This window comes from Leptidea sinapis, chromosome 29 (assembly GCF_905404315.1).
Source record: "Leptidea sinapis chromosome 29, ilLepSina1.1, whole genome shotgun sequence".
NCBI lineage: Eukaryota > Metazoa > Arthropoda > Insecta > Lepidoptera > Pieridae > Leptidea > Leptidea sinapis.
This window is the reverse complement of record NC_066293.1, coordinates 1,426,242-1,447,171: the sequence shown is the minus strand read 5'-3', so window position 1 is coordinate 1,447,171 and position 20,930 is coordinate 1,426,242. Positions and strand designations below refer to the sequence as shown.

Below are 20,930 nucleotides of genomic sequence, written 5' to 3'. Positions count from 1 at the left end.
AGGTCTCTGTCGACGCCCCTCTCGGAACGTCCGACCATTGCCTGGTCAGGAGTGTAGTGCCTATCCGACGCCAACGTCGCAGACCACCAGCGACCCGCCGCGTTTGGCACTACAAGTCAGCAGATTGGGATAGGATGCGTTCCTTTTTTGCATCCTACCCTTTGGGGCAGGGTTTGTTTCCCTTCGGATGATCCTAGTGCCTGCGCCGTTGCAGTAGCCGATGTGAAAATGCAGGGCATGGATATTTTTATACCAAGCTCTGTAGTACCGATCGGTGGCAGATCACAGCCCTGGTTCGATGCGTCAGTTAAAGCAGCATCTGACTGCAAAAAACAGGCGAACTTGGGTTGCGGCGCTGGGCTCAAAGGATCCGAACTGCAAAGTTCTGAAGAGGAAATATAACCGTGCCTCCAGATTTTTTAAGCGGCAAATCGCCCGTGCGAAATCCAAGCACGTCGTCAAAATTGGCGAGCAGCTTTCCAGTTACCCGACCGGAACACGCAAGTTCTGGTCGTTGTCGAAAGCTGCTCTTGGTAACTTCAACCAGCCGTCCATGCCGCCGTTGCACATGATGAATGACACCCTGGCCCATACGGCAAAAGAGAAAGCCGATCTCCTGTGCACTCTTTTTGCCTCCAACTCGACTCTTGACGACAACGGAAAAACACCGCCGACCATCCCGCGGTGTCAGAGCTCCATGCCTGAAGTACAGTTCCGACAGAAAACTGTTAGGCGAGCTCTGTTTTCGTTGGACGTCAGGAAGTCGAGCGGGCCGGATGGCATTTCTCCAATCGTGCATACAATGTGTGCCCCTGAGTTGACGCCGGTGCTAACGCGTTTATTCCGGCACTCTTATTCAAAAGGCGTAGTCCCTGATTCATGGAAGTCAGCCCTTGTCCATCCGATCCCAAAAAAAGGAGACAGTTCGGATCCGGCAAACTACAGGCCTATTGCTATTACCTCCCTACTCTCCAAAATCATGGAGAGCATAATTAACCGCCAGCTCTTGGTATACCTTGAGGGTCACCAGTTGATCAACGACCGGCAGTACGGCTTTCGCCATGGTCGGTCGACTGGAGATCTTCTGGTATACCTAACACATAGATGGGCGGCGGCTATTGAAAGCAAGGGGGAAGGCCTGGCAGTTGGTCTGGATATAGCGAAGGCCTTTGATCGTGTATGGCACAAGGCGCTCCTCGCAAAACTTCCATCATTTCGGCTTCCCGAGAGCTTATGCAAGTGGACCTCCAGCTTCCTCACTGGGCGCAGCATACAGGTCGTTATCGACGGTTATTGCTCGAATCCCAAGCCCGTGAACGCTGGAGTGCCCCAAGGCTGTGTGCCTCGCCTAGTATCGGAATACTGGGTCTCGAAATCTCGAGCAATTGCCAATTCCGTGGCCATCTGGAGGGCAAAGCCAAACTGGCTTCAAAGAAACTGGGCGTCATAAATAGAGCACGGCAATACTTCAAGCAGGCCCACATTCTAGCGCTCTACATAGCGCAGGTCCGGCCTCACATGGAGCAGCTCTGGTCTGGCGCACCCCAGTATCAGCTCGATCCATTTGACCACGTGCAACGCAGAGCAGCTCGAATTGTCGGGGACCCAGTACTCTGTGAACGGCTGGATCACTTGGCGTTGCGTAGAGACGTCGCTTCATTGTGTGTCTTCTACCGCATTTAACACGGGGAGTGTTGCGAAGAGCTGTTCAACCTAATTCCTGCCGCCGAATTTCACCTTCGCACGACACGCCACAATCATCACAATCATCCCCACGATCTGGATGTGTGGCGGTCCTCCACAGTGCGGTTTTCAAGGAGCTTTCTTCCTCGTACCACGAAGCTGTGGAATGAGCTTCCTAGTGCGGTGTTTCCGGTACGATACGACATGGGTACCTTCAAGAAAAGCGCGTACACCTTCCTTAAAAGGCCGGCAACGCTCTTGTGATTCCTCTGGTGTTGCAGGAGAGTGTGGGCGGCGGTGATCACTTAACACCAGGTGACCCGTACGCTCGTTTGTCCTCCTATTCCATAAAAAAAAAGTATTTATATTCTAAATCTATAGTTATAGTTAGCCTAAGCAAATTTCTTTCTATATGTGGAAGCTTGTAATTGGCATTTAGAATTATGTTTACTTGACCGATTTGTAAATGTTGCTGTAAGCTCCCCAAATAAAATAAAATAAAATAATAAAAAAATAATAAAAAACTAAAGCAGTCCAATATGGTCCGGAACCCATTTGTGGACTGCCTAAGAGCGCCATCCGACACACCCTGAGTAACCAATTTAAACAAGAAGCACTTTAACGCTGGAACAACTCTTCAGGTTTAAACCACTCTAAAGCACTGATCAGGGCATTCAACAGCAGCTATGCGAATGAAACCCTATCTTTGAACCGGAAAAATCTATGCACACTCACTAGGATGCTAACCGGGCACTGTCGCCTAAACAAGCACCTCAGAGTGGTCGGCATCAAAAGCGACAAAACTTGCAGGTTCTGCCTTGAGGATGATGAAACGCCTATTCATCTACTCTGCGACGGCCCACTAATGCATAAGCGTAACACAATTTTTGGCGGCTACTTCGTGCCACCAGATAGAGTTTGCAACACTCGCGTCAAGGAACTACTGCGGTTCGTAAAGGCGGCAGGGCTTGACGACGAGCTTTAGTATTAGTGGCGAACACAATAGTTCAATTTTGGACGCGGTGTTACTAGGAATATTTAGGACTAGGAAATAGCCACCCTCTTCAAATAATAATAATAATAAGAAATTTAATATTTTATTGTTATTAGTAATAGTAGAGAAACTAATAAACTATTATACATTCTTGTATTATTATTATATAATATTCATTATTAAAAACACTAGTAGGTAATTACAGTAACATGTAGTACTAGTAGGCAGTCTTATCCGTAACGGTGGTATTATTCGTGTGGATAAAAAAGGGAGTTCAAAATGGCGGCTCTGTACTGTCAGCATATTAAGATTATATGTTTACGATTTTTCTTTGTAAAAACATAACACAGAAATATGGATCACTAGTATTCAACCAGTGCCATATTATTATCTGGGACGCATTGGCCCCTATATAGGGGACTATATAATCCAATTTTATCCGCACGACTAGTAATTTGATACATCATAATACAATATAAATCTTACACTAAGGAGCTATAATAGTCCAGTAGAATGAATCCGTTACATGGCGTTTTACAATTGAAAAACATATATTACACTTACCACCTACATCAAATAGTTGGTTTCTATAATTATATTATTAAATATAATTTAAATTATTTGTAGGTACTAAGTACACACATACCACAAATCAGAATTTCATAATACATAAAATACAGGATGCTACTCGTAAGTAAGCTGAAAGGAGGTTAAATGGGGCCTAATAACGAGTCCATTCACAATATTTAAGAATTTTAGTAACGCTGTATGACATACCCCAAAAAAATTAAAAAATATTATTTTTACTGATGTGCTAACTCTACTTCAGTAAAATTAAATTTAATTCGCGGAACGGCAAAAATTTAAAAAGACCTAACCTAACGACCACTTTTTCATAATAAACGTCAAATTTATAGAAAGGGCTCAGTGTGCTCCGCCTTGCTCAATACACAACCTCGTTCGTCGGGACATGGCTTGTGTGGCATTTCGCAACATCGTCGGTGTTATTGATGCGAAAAACGATCCAACACGCTGTTCCATCTCGGCAACCGTTGGGCAACCGGAGAAATACACTCTGTCCCTCACATAACCATTTTGTCCAACTTGACATTTTTTGAAGCCAGTACGTGAAGGAAGTATAATTACATCCTTGTATTGAGGTAGCAAACATTTATGAATGAAAAATAGAAAAACTATTAAAGTTAACAATTATACGGTTAAATAGGTACGTAGGCCTTTCTGTTTTACAATCTGGTTCTCTGACATGATAGCTTACTAGGGTTGACAAAATTTTCCGCTTTGATAATTAATTATATTTTTACGGGGTATTTTGTAACACGTTGTTTAATATATAGATATAGCACGTTTGTGGCGCAATCTGTAGCAAATCTGAGCATAGTCAATAGCGTGGACGATGATACAAAACTGTTACAAATTGTAACTATGTAAAGTTAGGATGAATTGAGCACAGAACTTGGGGTAAAATATGAATTTCGTCGACTCGTATGATGCTTCAAAACTACAAACAAATTTAAACTCTCTAAACACAACCATGCAATTTTAAAACTAAATATCAAATGGCACATCTATAATATTATATTAGTTTTACAAATCATTGACACCTGCCAATGTCACCATTGCCACCTGTCAAAGTCATTTGACTGTCGACCGGAACTGCCTTTTCATTATTCTTGATGTTCTTTCTACTCCGTGATCGTTTCTCTCGTGTGTGGGTTTTTATGTGTCTATTCAGATTGCTTTTGAGATTGAAGCTTTTGCCACACACAATACAAGAAAACGACGTTTCTCTTTTGTCGCCATTTGCTGTCGTACTACCAGGCTGTGGACGTTTTTCCCCCAAATGCGTTTTGATGTGTCTCCTCAAATTACTACTGTGATTGAAAGTTCTTCCACACATATTACAAGAATGCGGTCTTTCTCCTGAATGTATTTCACTATGCGTCGTCATGTTACTGCGGCGGTTAAATTGTTTACCACAAACATTACATGAATAAGGCTTTTTTTCTGTATGTATCCTTGTATGTGTATTCAAACTGCCAATCTGACTGAAACTTTTACCACAAATCCCGCAAGAATATGGTTTTTCTCCGGTATGTGTTCTATAGTGCTTCTTCAAATCATTCGCTCTATGGAATATTCTACCACAGATACTGCAAGAATTACTTGTTGCTTCGCTGAATGTTTTTTCACTGTGTATCCATATTTGATTAGTGTTCTTGGTATCATGGTTTTCGTCAGCAGAACTGAATTCATTGCATTCATTCAACTCTTCTTTTTCTTCTTGCTCCTGCTTCACAGCAGGTGTTATCCCTGAATAATATTACAAATTTGAATACACTGGTAGAATTAATGCGGGATTCGAACCAGCGCTTTTACGGATGCGCCCCAGCGCTCGTGTTGAACAAACATACCGATATTTATGGATAAAGTGTCATCCTGATGGCTAGGAGGCACGGGTTCGAATCTCGCATGGTCTACAAATTTTGGTACATACATATGAATATTTTATCCCAGAAATAAGGAAAAATATTTATTTATAACGACGTTTTGTTGGAAATAATATTGTAAAATTCAGTAGGCCCCGATATTAACAGAATAATGTTAATTATAGAATATGTAATTCTTGAAAAGGGGAAGGTCGCGGAATGGGGTAAAATAAACCCTCTTCGGTTAAACCCCCAGAAGACACATACAAATGCGTTCGTTAATATACTAGTAAATAGAGGAGCTGATAGCTTGGGCTATCGGTAATGTGTGACCAATTTTGAACTGTAAATATGTGCGTTAGCTAATTTGATATTAAAAAATACTTAGAAGCTAATTCAAAACATGACTGACTGTTTATGATTTGTCAATGAGATAGGTTACAGCGACAATAGATTCGCTTTCCTTTTCTATCCTGCCATATATCCGTTATACACAGGGGCGTGCATATCATATAGGCAATTAGGCAGTGTCTACCTCGTTACGAACCTAAATTAATATAGCACTAGTGTTACAGTTAATTTTATTTAATTTGGTTCCGTTATTTTATAAGCAAACTTCTATTTAACACTCACACCTACGGTAATTAATCTTTCATATTCCAAAAATCAACTACGAATTATTAGATCGACAGTGCCTACCTTACTAGAAAACCAATGCACGCCCTTGGTTATACGTATTCTTCTCACTTGTACGCGTTGTTTTCTTATACGCTAGTATAGAAAAACAAAACGCGCAAGTCGACGAATTTATTAAAATGTATAAGTCGAAACGTAAGTTCTAATAGTAATTAGAACCATTTCAATAATATTAATAACATCAAAATCATTTGTATATTTACTTGAGTCAGTAGGTGATATATCCTGAAAACATTAATATATGGTTTAATTTTTACGGTCAAATCGGTTTTGTGAATGAATTCAGAATACTGTTGCGGCTGCCACATATCCTACGAATCAAGTATGTGCAAAGTTCTGGCATTATACAAGACGAGCAGGACGTTCAGCGGGTGGTAATTGATTACAATTCAGTGCCGCTCAGGATTCTTGAAAAACCCAAAAATTCTGAGCGGCACTACAATTGCGCTCATCACCTTGTGACACAAGATGTTAAGTCTCGTTTGCCCGGTAATTACACCAGCTACGGCGCCCTTCTGACCGAAACACAATGATGCTTACACATTACTGCTTCACAACAGAAATAGGCGCCGTTGTGGTACCCATAATATAGCCGGTATCCTGTAAAATGAGCCTCCCACTTGTAAATGCCCTTAGTCGCCTCTTACGACACTCTTGGGCCTGGGAGTTCCCTGTTCTTTTTATGCCTAGGGGAAGCACAGGGCAAAAGCATGATGAAGTCATTACCATCTAACTCCAGTTCAACATCGACTATCTCCTCCTTTATCTCTTCTTTGATGAACGGCTCTATCTCAATTTCTTTCAAGTTCAGATCTACGTCCATCGTATTAACAGCAGACAGGTTGTAGAACTCTCGCTGAAGTGAAGTGGGGACCTCCTGTAATACAACGAAGTTTAATTTGATTTATTTGGAAATACATCTACTCGGTTTAAATATCTTAATTTTTGTCCTGGTGTTTGTTTCCAGTGAAGTCCCTAAACTAACGAGCGGATTATAATGGGAACGTTTAACGGCTTCATGGAGTGCAGTTTAGTCCAACTTGAGAGATGGGATAGTTTTTATTTCGTTTCGGGACCCATAATTATTATTATTTCCAATATTTGTTGTGTATGGAGATATTTTCTATGAGATAATTTATTGACACACCGGGCATATTTTACGAAAAAAATTCTTGATGTTATTAAATATTATTGGCAAAATCTTAAAAGACAGTATTTTATTTAATACTATCCCTACAGAACAATGTCTGTCGGGTCAGCTAGTACAATTATGTACTATATCTATCTATATATATCGTGACAATTTAAAAACTAAATTAAATATTTTTTAAAGAATACTTGCTCTGTGTTCTACAAACATTACCAAAGCAAATATAGTAGTTTATTTAATTTTTGGTCTGTTTCTAAAAAACTAAAAACTGTTAAATAGATCTAATTCAAATTTTGCTTGCGTTGATTTACGCAGATTTAGCGCGAGACGCTCGTAGGTCTGTCAATATCGCATCAAATTTAAATATTTTTTATCAAGGTTTGTCAAAAACTACCACGAATTCGAAAAGAGTAGTAGGAATAACAAGTTTGTGTTTATTCCTCGTGTTAACATTGTTAATCAAGAATATAATGTGGAGGCAACAGTTAAAATGTTAAAACTTTTTTGTCTTGTTTAAGGCATAGACTATTTGGCGTTTGAGTATTTTTGTTACATCACATTAAAAATTATATTGTAATTGAAATGATTTTTAAAATGATGAACTTGTCCCATTGAACCCCAAAAAGACTTTTGTTTGCTTGTTTGCCACAAAAAAAACCTACTTGTCGTATCATCGCACCTCGTCAACACTTCCCTTAAATTGGAATACTGGGTCTCGAAATCTCGAGCGATTGCCAATTCCGCGGTCATCTGGAAGGCAAAGCTAAAGTAGCTTCGAAAAAGCTGGGCGTCATAAATAGAGCACAGCAATACTTCCAAGTCGGCCCACATTCTAGTGCTCTACAGAGGGCAGGTCCGGCCACAAATGGATTTTTACTGCCATCTTTGGTCTGGCGCACAAAGTATTAGCTATTTAGCGCTTCATTGTGTCTCCATTTATCACTGGGAGTGTTCTGAAGAGCTGTTTGATGTTCTCTCACTGTATATCTTTTGTGATCCATCCCAGGTCATCTGCCTCTTACAAATGTCTTTAATGCAGTCATTTTTTTCCACTGCTTCTCTCTTTTAACTCAATATTCTATAACTGTAATAAGAAACCCCATACCTTAGTTTCCAAGTATTGTTTCATAATGTCTTGTGCTTTGAGCGCTTGTGTCATGAGTTTGTGACATTTGTTTAAAAACCATGTACACATGTAGCATGTGTATACGGACATGTCAAGCATATCCTGAAAACATTGTAGTATTAAAAAAAAATGTTGTAACTTCTCTTAATCAAGTTCTGTTCACAGTTGTACAGTTTTTTAGGGAATTATGGCAGTACTAATACCAACAATAACTTAACTAACAAGTAAACAATAACACTGAATTGAAAATTTGCAATTATATACTAATCAAAGTTTAAATAGTTGTAATATGTAATAGTTGCTGATATTCGTAAATATTGTTGATCCTCTATTAATTCTTACTGATTTTATTTTACATGTCATAAAATATACTTATAAATATATTCTATTTTAGAGACAATCCTAGGACTAGTAGAAAAAGTGAAAGAACCATTTGGTAAGTTTAATAATTACCAGTGGTAGGCTTCATCATCGTGTAAATGTATTGGTCATCTCGTCACTACCCTTATAATGCGGGTATAATAAGATAAAAGATCTTTGAATTTGAATTTACACCCTCAGCATAGCACTGTGACTACAATACAATCTACACACACCTTAATCGTAACCATTGTATCAAATTATGTGTTTTTATTTTAACTGTTTTAATGAACTAAACGCACACCCCTGGTTCTCTGCTTATGTAAATAATATCAAGACGTACGTTACTCACATGTTTACTTGTAATCGCATCATAAGCTTGTCGTAAGTATGTATCATCTATGCGATACATTTTTGTGTTCTTATCTAAACATATCCAACAGAGATTATCTAACATTTTCTCGATGAAACATATGACTTATTATTAAAATGTTTAATGATTTACAGTGTGTAGGTAATAAAACAAAGCGGCTTTTTACGACTAAGAATACCTAATTACAAATAACAAACTGAAAAATCAATAATAAACAAATCCACACACCGAGAAGAATACGAAACGTCTGTCAATGTCATCTGTGAAGTGTCATTATAATAATTTTTGTTTTTTTTTAATTGTTTATCCCTTCGCGATACGATCCCCTCAACTCTGTTGATTACAATAATTATAATTAATTTTAAGGATTTTGCATAAATATAGTGTATCTGAATTGAAATATATATTCCTCATATAACTCAAGCAGTAGTTTTAACCTACAAACGCTCCGTCTCTAAAGTATTTATTTATTTATTATTTATTTAAAACATCACAAAATCCACAGAACTTAAATTAGGTTATAATAATACTATTTTGTAGGACTTACATCTAATAACGGATTTACAATATTTATAATAAGACATGATATTTGTGCGTGTGGGGTTTGGTGAGAGTGCGTGTGGGTGAGAGTGCGTGTGTGTGTGAGTGCATGTGTGTGTGTGTGGGTGTGTGTTTGTGAATTACTCTAAATTTAACCTTCCTTTAGATTTTTATTAACACTGCTTTTAAAGCAGCCTTTACTGTTATTAAAAAGTTCAGTACTGTTGAATTGCTTATTATAGTAGATTACCGAATTTTCATAATAATTAGTATGACTCAGCGGGACTTGGAATAGAGGCGTGTGTCTAGTGCGAGGTGACGGCACTCGTAATTGTATGAATAGTTCAGTTAGCTCTGTACTGTCGATCCTACCATGAACTATGTTATGAAGGAAAGAGAGATTATTATTATTATTCTTTGTGCTGCAGTAGAAGGCTATTCGCGCTTTTAATAAAAATTTTAACTGTTGTGCTTTAAAACATAGGAACAATACAATATATCTAGGGATTTTAAACATAATACGAATTGAACGGCTTAACATACATGCTGCGTCGTCTAGGTCGAATGACGTCACACGATGGAGCGCCACGTGTAATAAATTATTCTTGCAAACGCAGCTATAAAGTACCATAAAATTCTACTTTCTTAAGATATTTAAAAATAGATAGAAATTACTTATTGAAAGTCAAAAAACTACCACTCAATCCAAAATGAATGCCTCAGGCCTGAGAAAAATGGGCGCAACAAACTCAGCGGGCTTTTTTTTTATCAAAAATATGTTTTACAATTAAAGTAACATTTACAAAGTAACATAATAAGATAGTTTTTATATGAGATAGAGCAGATTATCAGCAGTAGACTATGATCAGTGCATTCACCATTATTTAATATAAGAAAACAATTTTATAAATTAATTACAACTTTTTATTCTTATGACAACGTAATAACTTTTATGACTGATTTGTAGTCATGGTAACCAAAAGTCACTAATTTCTTCTTCAATGAGTAAGACCTCTATGATAATAGTGGCATAATATTAATCTGCCAAAGCCGTTACTCCGTTTTGCATTAAATTAAAAAAATCTGTTTTGTTTATTTACATTTTTTATTGAGCCTTGATGTGATATCGCTGATAATAGTTATAATATAAATTATTATTTATGATCCCTAACTTAATTTTTTCACTTTAAAGTGTTGGGATATCGTTATAAAACTCTTTGTTAAATATGTTGGAAATAGAAAATCTATGCTTGTTAAGTTTAGCTACAAATTGTGAAGATGGATGCTTAGATTGGAACATCAATTTACTAGAAGTGTTTAACAAGTAAACATGTCAGTATTATAATTTTATTGTCGGGTTAGCCTTGGCAAAGTTAAATAGGTTCTTGTAGATTTGACATTGCTTAGAATTATAAGTTGCATAAAAACTTCTTAATTTTAAAGTTTAGTGGGGTATCCCTCATCAGATAGATTCACCACAGATGCCATCAATCATGCAGTCCATTTGTAGATTTTTCCAATAAGTTTCAGCTTTTAGGCAGATTCCAATATTTTCTGCTTATTATGTAAGCAATATATAGAAATCTGATTAAAATTCAGTTATTTTTATAAATTGTAGCCATGAAATGAATTTTCCATTTAAGCCCCACATGACATACTTTCTTAAGAACTGAGTTTGATTAAAAAGAACAGTATTTATGGATGAAAACATCTAACAATGAACAAGTTTTAAGATGGAAATAATAAGTGTCCTTGTGCAGAGTGTCCAGTACAATTTGATACATAGGCTCATTTCTCTTCCATAAAAAAATTGTTGACCCAACAGATATTTTTATTTATTGATTAAATTGACAAATAGTGGTCATTTCAAAATGTATTTAAGTTACATATAAATTATTATAGTTATTATGTAATAGAATTAGTAGGAAAACCAAAGTCACCGACAGCCCAGATGGTTGGGAAACTGAAGCGGCAGTGGGCATGGCTACATAGCTTGATGGACAGAAGGACAATTTGGGCAGGAAAGTCTTTAAATGGCGACCACATACCAGAAAACATAGTGTTGGTAGACCCTCTATAAGATGGGCTAATGATCTGGCCAAGATCACCGGAATAGATTAGTTGAGAGCAGCAATCTTTGGGGGAGGCCTTTGTCGAGCAGTAGATGTCTTCTGGCTGAAATGATTATAATTTTGTATTGACTTACACCAAGAAGCAACATTCATGATATTTATTACTATTTACATGTCCTCCTTACTGTGTTATTCCTTCATAGTCAGGTTTTCAAGAAATTTGCTGCTGTGTTTCGTTCAGACAGTGGGCTATTCCTGTTCTAAAATTAATAAAAAATGTGTATACCCCAAGGCTACAGAATAATTTGTTCTTTAGGTAATGGACTTCACTTCATGGAGAATTTTACAATATATCTGTAAATTATATGATGGATATGTCTGTGAATTTATGCCACACTCTACATCAGCAGTACATTAAACAGGAGGTTAAGGAAGAAAATGATGATGCAGAAATAGAACTACAAGGTAATGTCATCAATTAATGTCTCAGTAAGGCACATTGACGTCTGGCATTCAACAACCGCACTTTTTGCAAGAAATTTCTTGCCATAAAAAATTCCGTGTAAATTATAAGTTAATATTATATTATGTTTCACTAAACCACTTTGCCACATGTATTGCCTCTTTATGTGATGTTTAGGGAAGCTGTTGATTCTCTGAATTAGGGAACGAGTGTGAACTAAAGATCACCATTTATTACATTAAAAATATCTTTTACATAAGCACATGAATAACTCCTTAAAATGCTGTCTTCAAATACTTGTTGCGTCTGTCTGTGGCTTGAGGATACTGTTGGGGATATGTGAAAACTATGCCCACAGTCATGGTCTGATCTATATCGTCAAATGAGCACGTGTGCATGGTTTCAGGCGAAGGGGAAATCACTCCCATCCCTTATTACGACACTCTAATTGTTTGGGACGCCACTGAATAGAGTGGATCAATTTAAATACCTAGGACACGTGGTTACCTTTGACCTGAAGAATGATGCAGATATCGAGAGGGAGCGCAGGGTGTTGTCTGTTGGGGCGAATATGACCATCAGCAGATTTGCTCGCTGAACTGTGCGAGTAAAAATTACACTCTTCAAAGCTTGCAGTACCTCATTTTACACTTATGTTTACATGGATGATGTTATTGTTTACGTAGACGATGTAATTTTATATTGTGTACAGCTTTGTGTCCCGTATAAGTAGGTCATTATCTCATATGAAATAGAGTTTCGAATAGCATTTTTTGTAGTAGATTCATTTTTCCGTTCCCGTTTATTGGGATCTCTATTGTTATAGGCGCGCGGTACCTTACGCAGGTCTACACATAGCAACTTAAAAAAAAGACTGTTTAATTTGAGTCTAGTTGTTTAATAATGTAATTGTATGATTATTAGCCCTCCCTTTACATAAAAACGTATACCTTATTAATATTATGAAATATGCATGTTCTTATAAAAGTGGTTTAATAAAATCACAAATCAACGGAGCGCACTGCTTCAAAATGTCTTTACATTGGGTATGGTATTTCGATATGATATAAAAATACAACTTTTATTTTGTAATATTATTTTAATTTACAGATATGACACCTTCAAAACAGGAACAGGCTAACAATAAATATAATATTGTTATTAACATCAACAATGAGTGCAGTGATATTATGGACTCTAGCCATTTGGCGAAACATGATGAAGAAACAGAAGTTGAAAATAAACATCATTGTTCGTTTTGTGGTAAAACATTTAGTCAATCTGGTGTTTTAGAGAGACACAAGCGCATTCACAAAGGAATAAATCTTTATTCTTGTATGGTATGCGGTAAAAGCTTCAATCAAAAGTCTAATTTGAAGAGACATAGTGTAATACACACTGGAGTGAAACATTTGTCTTGCAATGTTTGTGGTAAAAGCTTCAACCAAAATTCATATTTTGAAGAATCATAGTACTATACATAACGGAATAAAACCATACTCTTGTAATGTATGTGGCAAATTATTCCGTGAGATGAGGTTTTTAGTCTCGCACAATAGAACTCACTCAGGAGAGATACCATTTTCTTGTATTACTTGCGGTAAAATTTTTTCACAACAGAGTGGTTAAATACCCACAGTACAGACACATACAGGAGAGAAGCCTTATTCTTGTAATCTTTGTGGTAAAAGTTTTTCTCAAAGTTCTAGTTTGAAGGCTCACAGTAGAATACATACAGAAGGGAAGCCTTATTCGTGTACTGTTTGTGGTAAAAATTTCAAACAAAATTCTTATTTAAAGGCACACTGTAAAACACATACAAAACACAGCGAAGAAAGATGTTTCTTACAATATTTGTGGTTAAAAAGTGAATAGAAAAATCATTCAAGTTAAAAGGATTATCATAAGATCTATACTGGAAGAGGATCATATTCATTTTTGTTATTTATTTACTATTACTACTGACAGCTGAATAGTTATATATTTTGATTATTAAATTAAATAAGGTTATTTATAAGTTATTTTATAGTTGCTAGACAATAAAAAAACCGGCCAAGTGCGAGTCGGAATCGCCCATGAAGGGTCCAGTAACATAATATAAAAGTTATATAGAATGGAAAATTATATTAAATTTGTGGCGATATGTATATTATCAAACTTATAATAATAGTATATGAAAATATATAGCCTATCTATCTTAATAAATAATTTATGAACATAAAATATATATCAAGAACATTATTATATATTAAACATGTACATATTTACTATAATAATATATAAGTACAGATTATAATTACACTATATACTATACGTACATTATCCACCACTTATAATAATTACTTTGCCACATTTGTCGTACCGATTAATTTTAAGGTGACTTGATGCATCGTGTCGTCTGCTGTGAAGGCCTGCGGTAGCATCGAGAACAATGGGACAAAGGAATGCAGTACAGCGACTAGCGACGCGCCGGCAGCCGGCACCCGAAGAGTGCGCCCCGAACCTTCGACGCACGCGCACGTTACCTTTGCTTTCACTAACGCTTCTCGTTTACTCACGTTACCCCTAGTTTAACTACTTCTCATTTCTTGTTTAGTGTACCTTCTGTTCTATATAGTGTTAACTACATACCTGTAGCATATTGTGGTGTTAAGTGTAAATTATATATGCATAAACTTATCTGAAGCTAATTCGGGCTAATTATTTATATCATCTACTGTGTACCAGGACTAATTCACACATTTCAACCCCACAAATTCTTTAAATGGAAAGGCAAAAAATATTTGCTCATAATCGTACTGTGCAAAAGAGCTCTCATCATTTATACGATTTAAAAAACTACTTACTAGATCTCTTCAAACCAATTTTCGGTGGAAGATTGCATGGTAATGTTCATCAAATATTTATTTTTGTTCTATCATTCTCTTATTTTAAAAGTTACAGGACACACACACACTATTTTCCACTTTGTAAGTGTCTTTCGCGCAAACTATTTAGTTTAGAAGATTCATTTTTGAAGACCTATCCATAGATACCCCACACGTATTGGTTTCATGAAAAAAAAATTTTGAGTTTCAGTTCTAAGTTGAGGAACGCCCAAAATTTATTGTTTTTTTTTTTCTATTTTTGTGTGAAAATGTTAATGCGGTTCGCAGAATACATCTACTTACCAAACTTTGAACAGTATAGTTCTTATAGTTTTGGAAAAAGTGGCTGTGACATACACGGACAGATAGACAGACATGACGAATCTATAAAGGTTCCGTTTTTTGCAATTTGGCTACGAAACCCTAAAAATATGGTAAAGAGAGTTGTAGTGGAAAAATGCCTCAGCAATTAGATCCAGGGTCAATTCACCTAAAAGATTTGCGTTAAGCTTTCAAGACTTTCGACTAGTTTTCGAAGGCTGCCAAAATAATCCAATGTATACTTGCCGAGAAATAGTTCTAGTATCGAGAAATGCGAGTCAAAGTGGCGTGGTGTTGGTTACTGTCGATTTCCGGAACACCACAGGCAAGGGACAACATATACTCAGTAGGTAATAAAGGAAGGGAACAAAAAGTGTGCTGACTGCTGTGTGAAGTTGACCACCATATTGATTCGGTGAATGATCAATCATATTAAGAGTGACTGTTTTAATTCATCAAGCTCATCAGACTTTGAATCAGAGAGCGAATGTTTGGTAATAATCTCAAGTGTTTCATTATCAAATAAAGACCTTCATTAATATTTAAAACACCTTTTATTTTTATTACCAAAATAAGTTTTCATTAGAAGTACGTAGAAATTGTTGATTTCTCCTGAAATGTCATTTTGACAATGTTATTTCTTTAAATTCAAAATCAATCAAATTTATTCAAAATAGTATTTAAAATCACGTATTGAAAGTCAAAAACGGCCTAGCGCAACTCTAAGAAAAAGCGATTCACTCGATTGTATGAAACGTCCAGTCATTGACTGATGACGCCTATATCTAATCTTGTTAAAAACGAAGATTACCGAAATCTACTATTACTAACTTAGACTTACTACCAACTTATCCATTATGGATATAACCCCCCCAGAACCTCCGGATATTCCATTACCTGGATCGAAACGTCGTTTACAGGACAGCGCAACACATAACGCAAATGCAGTCTCTAAAAAGACAATTATTGATACCGATATGGCTTCTGCATCCATACAGAATATATATAATCACCCAACTTTAGTTGTGGGGATTAAAGAATACACCTCATTAGATAAAGGTCCATTTATTATTCATGTTTCCCGCACTGAAGAAGATCCCTCTTCAGGTTTAACAATAAGACCTATAAAATTTGGTCAACTTTTACACAGACATAAAGTTGCCAATATATGCCCGGATGGTATTCAAAAAGTTGGTAGGAATAAAATAGCAGTAACCTTCAAATCAGCTTCAGATGCCAACAAATTTTTAGATAACCCACTTTTAACTGCAAACAAATATGAAGCAAATATACCTAATTATAATATTACAAAGATGGGTATTGTCCGCCAGGTTCCGGTGGACTTATCCATGAATGAGTTTGTCGAGTCAGTTGATCTTCCCACAGGTTGTGGAAAGATTTTAAAAGCTCGCAGACTCAATAGAAAAGTTATTGAGGATAATAAAGTTTCTTGGATCCCAACCCAAACTATAGTTATTACTTTCCAAGGACAATCACTCCCTACCAGAATATTCCTATTCCATAACTCCCTTCCAGTAGAAACTTACCTCTTCCCCACCATTCAATGTCAGAACTGCAGCAGATTTGGACACATTAAAACTACATGCAGATCCAACTCAAGGTGTTATAAATGTGCCCAATCCCACTCTGGTGACTCATGTAATATACTAGAAAAAGATGCAAATTGTATTAATTGTTCTGGACAACATTTTTCCACCAATAAAGGTTGTCCTGAACATGGTAGGCAAAGAACAATTAAAATAATAATGTCACAAGAGAACATCTCTTATGTAGAGGCAGCAAAGCGTTGCCCAAAATCTACAAGGCCATTCACAGAAATTCTAAGTAATCCTTCCTCATCCCATAATGCCCCTACAACCCACACGAGCCAGACTAGTATTCCTTCTGCTCCAACTACCTCATATAGGAAAACTGTTACTTCTCTTCCACACTCTAGAGCAAGTCCTATGATAAAGCTGCTCATCAGGCCATTATTGCTGAGGTACCTTCAGTGTTCCCCAATGGCTCAGCATTAATGCATCAGTCTATTCCCTCCTCTACAGTACAGAATGAAAACCTCCTGGAGGTTCTCCTTTCACTCATTCTAAGTCTCATATCAAGTAACACTCTTAACATACCGTCCAACGTTGCCCATAAACTATCTCACATCTTATCCCTTTGTAACAATCATGGCCCCAGTGACCATCCTTCAATGGAACACCAGAAGCCTACGTCCTAGGAAACCAAGCCTTATTCATCTTATAAATAAATACCTTCCCTCTGCCATCGCCATATCTGAGACATGGCTGGCCCCTGGATCACACTTCAGGGTCCCGGGCTATGCATGCCTCAGGGATGATCGAGCAGATGGTGTTGGTGCAGGCTGTGCCTTATTTATAAGACGCACCCTTCCCTTTTCCCCAATAATCCTTCCAAACCAACATCCTGGTATAAATATTGTTGCTGCAAAAGTTTTGAACATCTCCATGGTCTCTATATACATCCCTCAACCTCATTCAACTATGATTGCAGACATCCTCCATTTAATCTCGTCTATTCCCTCTCCTATGATTCTAATGGGAGATTTTAATGCACATCACATGTCTTGGGGCTCTAGCACTACTGATTATTTTTCTCTTTCCCTTCTTGATATTTTTGATGAATGTAATCTCTGCATAATAAATTTTGGCTCTCCAACCCGCAGGGTTGCTCCTTCTCAAAATCCAAAAAGTGCAGTTGACCTGACCCTATGTTCTCCTTGTCTTGCTTCTCTTATTTCTTGGAACATCCTTCAAAATTCCAATGGCAGTGATCACTATCCTATTATCATTTCATTACCTGATAAAGTAATCCCTGCTCAAAATTTTTCCCCTTCTCTCAAATACAGATTAACAAATGCTAATTGGCAGCAATTTTCCACTTGCCTTGATGGAAAAATTTTAAGCTTTCCCAATCCTAACCATTCAAATGCTGTTGAAAATTATAATAAATTAGCAGAGGCCATGATATTTAGTGCTGACCAAAATATTCCCATAAAAAAACCATCCAATAGTAAAATTTCAACTCCTTGGTGGGATTCAGATTGCACCAAGGCTGCTAAGGATAGAAAATTAGCCGAAAAAACATATAATAGGAGCATGACTTTGACCAACTTCATTAATTATAAAAAAGCTGCTGCCAAGGCCACTAATTTATTTGCCAAAAAGAAAAAACAAGGTTGGATCAATTTTTGCCAGAGCTTATCTCCCTGTACTCCATCTACAATTGTATGGAAACAAGTTAAAAAATTTAGGGGTTCTTACAATCCTTCGGAGCATGACTCAAGTGTAGATCCATCTGTATGGCTTGAATCCTTTGCAGATAGGTTGTCACCCCCTTCAGTTCCTAATGAAGACTATCTCCCTTCACCTCCAATCCCTCTCTCATCAACTCATAGTTTAGACTCCCCTTTCTCTTTTTCAGAACTCCTTCTGGCATTGGATGGCTTAGTTGACACTTCTCCCGGGGCCGATGGCATCCCCTATTCTTTCCTTAAACAATCTTCAATCAGATCCCAAGAATATTATCTCAAAATTATCAATAACCTATTTGATGTTGGTGCCATACCTCCATCTTGGAAAAATCAAGTGATCATTCCTATACTCAAACCAGGTCAGAGTCCATCTAAAGCCACCAGTTATAGACCTATTGCCCTATCATCTGCTCTTGCAAAAATATGTGAACATATGATCAAACATCGACTTGAGTGGTTTGTTGAATACAATAACCTCATTTCCGATTCCCAGTTTGGATTCAGAAAGGGGAAGAGCTCATTAGATAGCTTGGGTATCCTTACCACTGATATAAGATTAGCCCTTTTCCAAAAAGAACCTCTTTTGGCAGTTTTTCTAGATATAGAATCCGCATATGATAACGTGTCTCTTCCTCTGCTCAGGAGCAAACTCATTCAGCTGAGTATTCCAGCGAAGTTAACTCGATTCATATGCAATATGCTAATGGAGCGAACAATTACCATTAAAGGCCCATTCTCATACCTACCTCCTAAAACAGTTTGGAAAGGTTTAGCTCAAGGTTCTGTTCTCAGTCCTTTACTATACAACCTGTATACCTCTGATATTTCTAGCACAGTTACCCCCTTTTGCCAAATCTTGCAATATGCAGATGATATTGTTCTATATACTTCTGATAAGTCTATACAGGCTTCTTCTAATCGTTTGAGTCATGCTCTAGAATATCTCTCATCATACCTCTTGCAACATGGGCTAACACTATCACCTTCCAAAAGTAGGGTAGTTTTATTCACCAACAAAAGACGTCTCCCTGTAATCAAAGTCAAAATTTACAATATTGAAGTTCCTTTTGTCGATAATGTTAAGTTCTTGGGTGTATGGTTGGATCAAAAATTGATAGGTGTAAAGCACTTTAACTACATCTCCCAAAAGTGTGAAAAAAATATTAATATCCTTCGCTCATTATCTGGCGTTTGGTGGGGGGCTCACCCCTTCACCCAAAGATTGCTATACAATGCCATAATTCGTAGCCACATGGATTATGGCACGTTACTTTTGGTTCCAGGCAATAAGGCAGGTTTAGATAAGTTAGACAAATTACAGGCAAAATGTTTGCGCATTATATTAGGAGCTATGAAATCTAGTCCTATTAATGCTATGCAGGTCGAGTGTGTAGAACCTCCCCTCTCGCTTCGTCGACAGTTCCTCGCTAATAAACTGTTTTTTAAATTTGCGGAATTCCGGGATCACCCTTTGCTGCATAAATTAGATCAATTAGTTGGCCTATACAACAATAACCAAATTTCTCAAGATAAGAGATCATGTCTTGCCCATAGTTACCTATTGTACTCTCAGCTCCCTAACCCCTTTTTTCAACTTTCGAAATTACCGCTATTCTCAATGCCTTTCAATGCACTCACCTTCCAACCCTTAATAATTTTAGATCTGGGCATTAATAAGTTCACCATAGAAGCTAACAAAACATTTTCTTATATTATGCATTCAGATTTCCAAAATTGGCATAAGATTTTCACTGATGCTTCTAAAATACACATGAGCCCAGTTGGTGTTGCAGTATGGATCCCCTCCACAAGAATTGTATTAAGTTATAGCTGCCCAACTGTCACTTCGGTATTCACAGGGGAAGCAATTGCTATACTTGAAGCTATTTTATTTATTAAGTCCCACGGCCTAAACAATTCTATTATATTATCAGACTCCAAAAGCTGCCTTCAATCCATCCTCTCAAATCCAATCATTTCATCATTCGCTCAAAAAGTAGGTTTCCAATTACACTTAAGATAAGAGAAAACTTGAAAGAGTGCTATGATCTCAACATCAACATAGTTCTAGCATGGATACCAGGCCATGCAGGTATAATCGGCAATGAAAATGCTGATGCTTGTGCCAGGTCAGCTGCTCATACAGGTTCCCAACAACATTCTCAAATCTTCTCTCATGACTTGTGCTCCACTTTGAAAATAAATATGTTTGAGAGGTGGTCAAACATCTGGCAGGTTTCCAAAACTGCTAAAGGCGTCTTTTATGGTGATATACAACCTGTAATCCCTTTAAAACCGTGGTTCTCGAAATTTAGATTCCCCAATAAATCAATAATATCAACAGTTTGCCGGTTACGCTTAAACCACTCTTACACTCCAGTATTCCTAGCCAAATTAAGAATTAGAGACCATCCTCTATGTGAATGTGGACTTGATGAGGGAAATGTAGACCATTTATTCTTTAATTGCCCTTTAATGAAGTCTTCCTTGTACAACTTTATACCTCCTGAAATCCCCCGCCCCACCTCCATGAAATGCCTCCTCAC

The 20,930-nt window shown here is 37.1% G+C and overlaps 1 protein-coding gene and 2 long non-coding RNA genes across 5 annotated transcripts; 1 reads left to right on the top strand and 2 right to left on the bottom strand.

The window, feature by feature from the left end:
- Positions 1 to 2,767: 2,767 nt before the first annotated feature.
- On the bottom strand, positions 2,768 to 9,034 carry LOC126973260 (zinc finger protein 436-like). Of its 2 annotated transcripts, none has more exons than XM_050820471.1 (4): positions 8,809 to 9,034; positions 8,076 to 8,198; positions 6,547 to 6,697; positions 2,768 to 5,008 (listed from the first exon to the last, which is right to left on the bottom strand). In XM_050820471.1, the coding sequence occupies exons 1-4, from the start codon at positions 8,911 to 8,913 to the stop codon at positions 4,290 to 4,292; spliced, it is 1,098 nt and encodes a 365-aa protein (XP_050676428.1). In that variant the 5' UTR covers positions 8,914 to 9,034; the 3' UTR covers positions 2,768 to 4,289. The 2 variants fall into 2 exon arrangements, with proteins under 2 accessions (XP_050676428.1, XP_050676429.1); XM_050820472.1 differs by lacking the exon at positions 8,809 to 9,034 and adding an exon at positions 8,550 to 8,746.
- A 1,454-nt stretch (positions 9,035 to 10,488) lies between these two features.
- On the top strand, positions 10,489 to 15,640 carry LOC126973296 (uncharacterized). 2 transcript variants are annotated; one of them, XR_007731323.1, is made up of 4 exons: positions 10,489 to 10,701; positions 11,758 to 11,906; positions 13,015 to 13,167; positions 14,281 to 15,640. It is a non-coding gene; the product is annotated as an uncharacterized LOC126973296 (long non-coding RNA). The 2 variants fall into 2 exon arrangements; XR_007731322.1 differs by lacking the exon at positions 14,281 to 15,640 and having other exon boundaries at positions 13,015 to 13,680.
- A 2,629-nt stretch (positions 15,641 to 18,269) lies between these two features.
- Positions 18,270 to 19,111, bottom strand: LOC126973298 (uncharacterized). The gene is made up of 2 exons (XR_007731325.1): positions 18,699 to 19,111; positions 18,270 to 18,622 (listed from the first exon to the last, which is right to left on the bottom strand). It is a non-coding gene; the product is annotated as an uncharacterized LOC126973298 (long non-coding RNA).
- Positions 19,112 to 20,930: the final 1,819 nt, after the last annotated feature.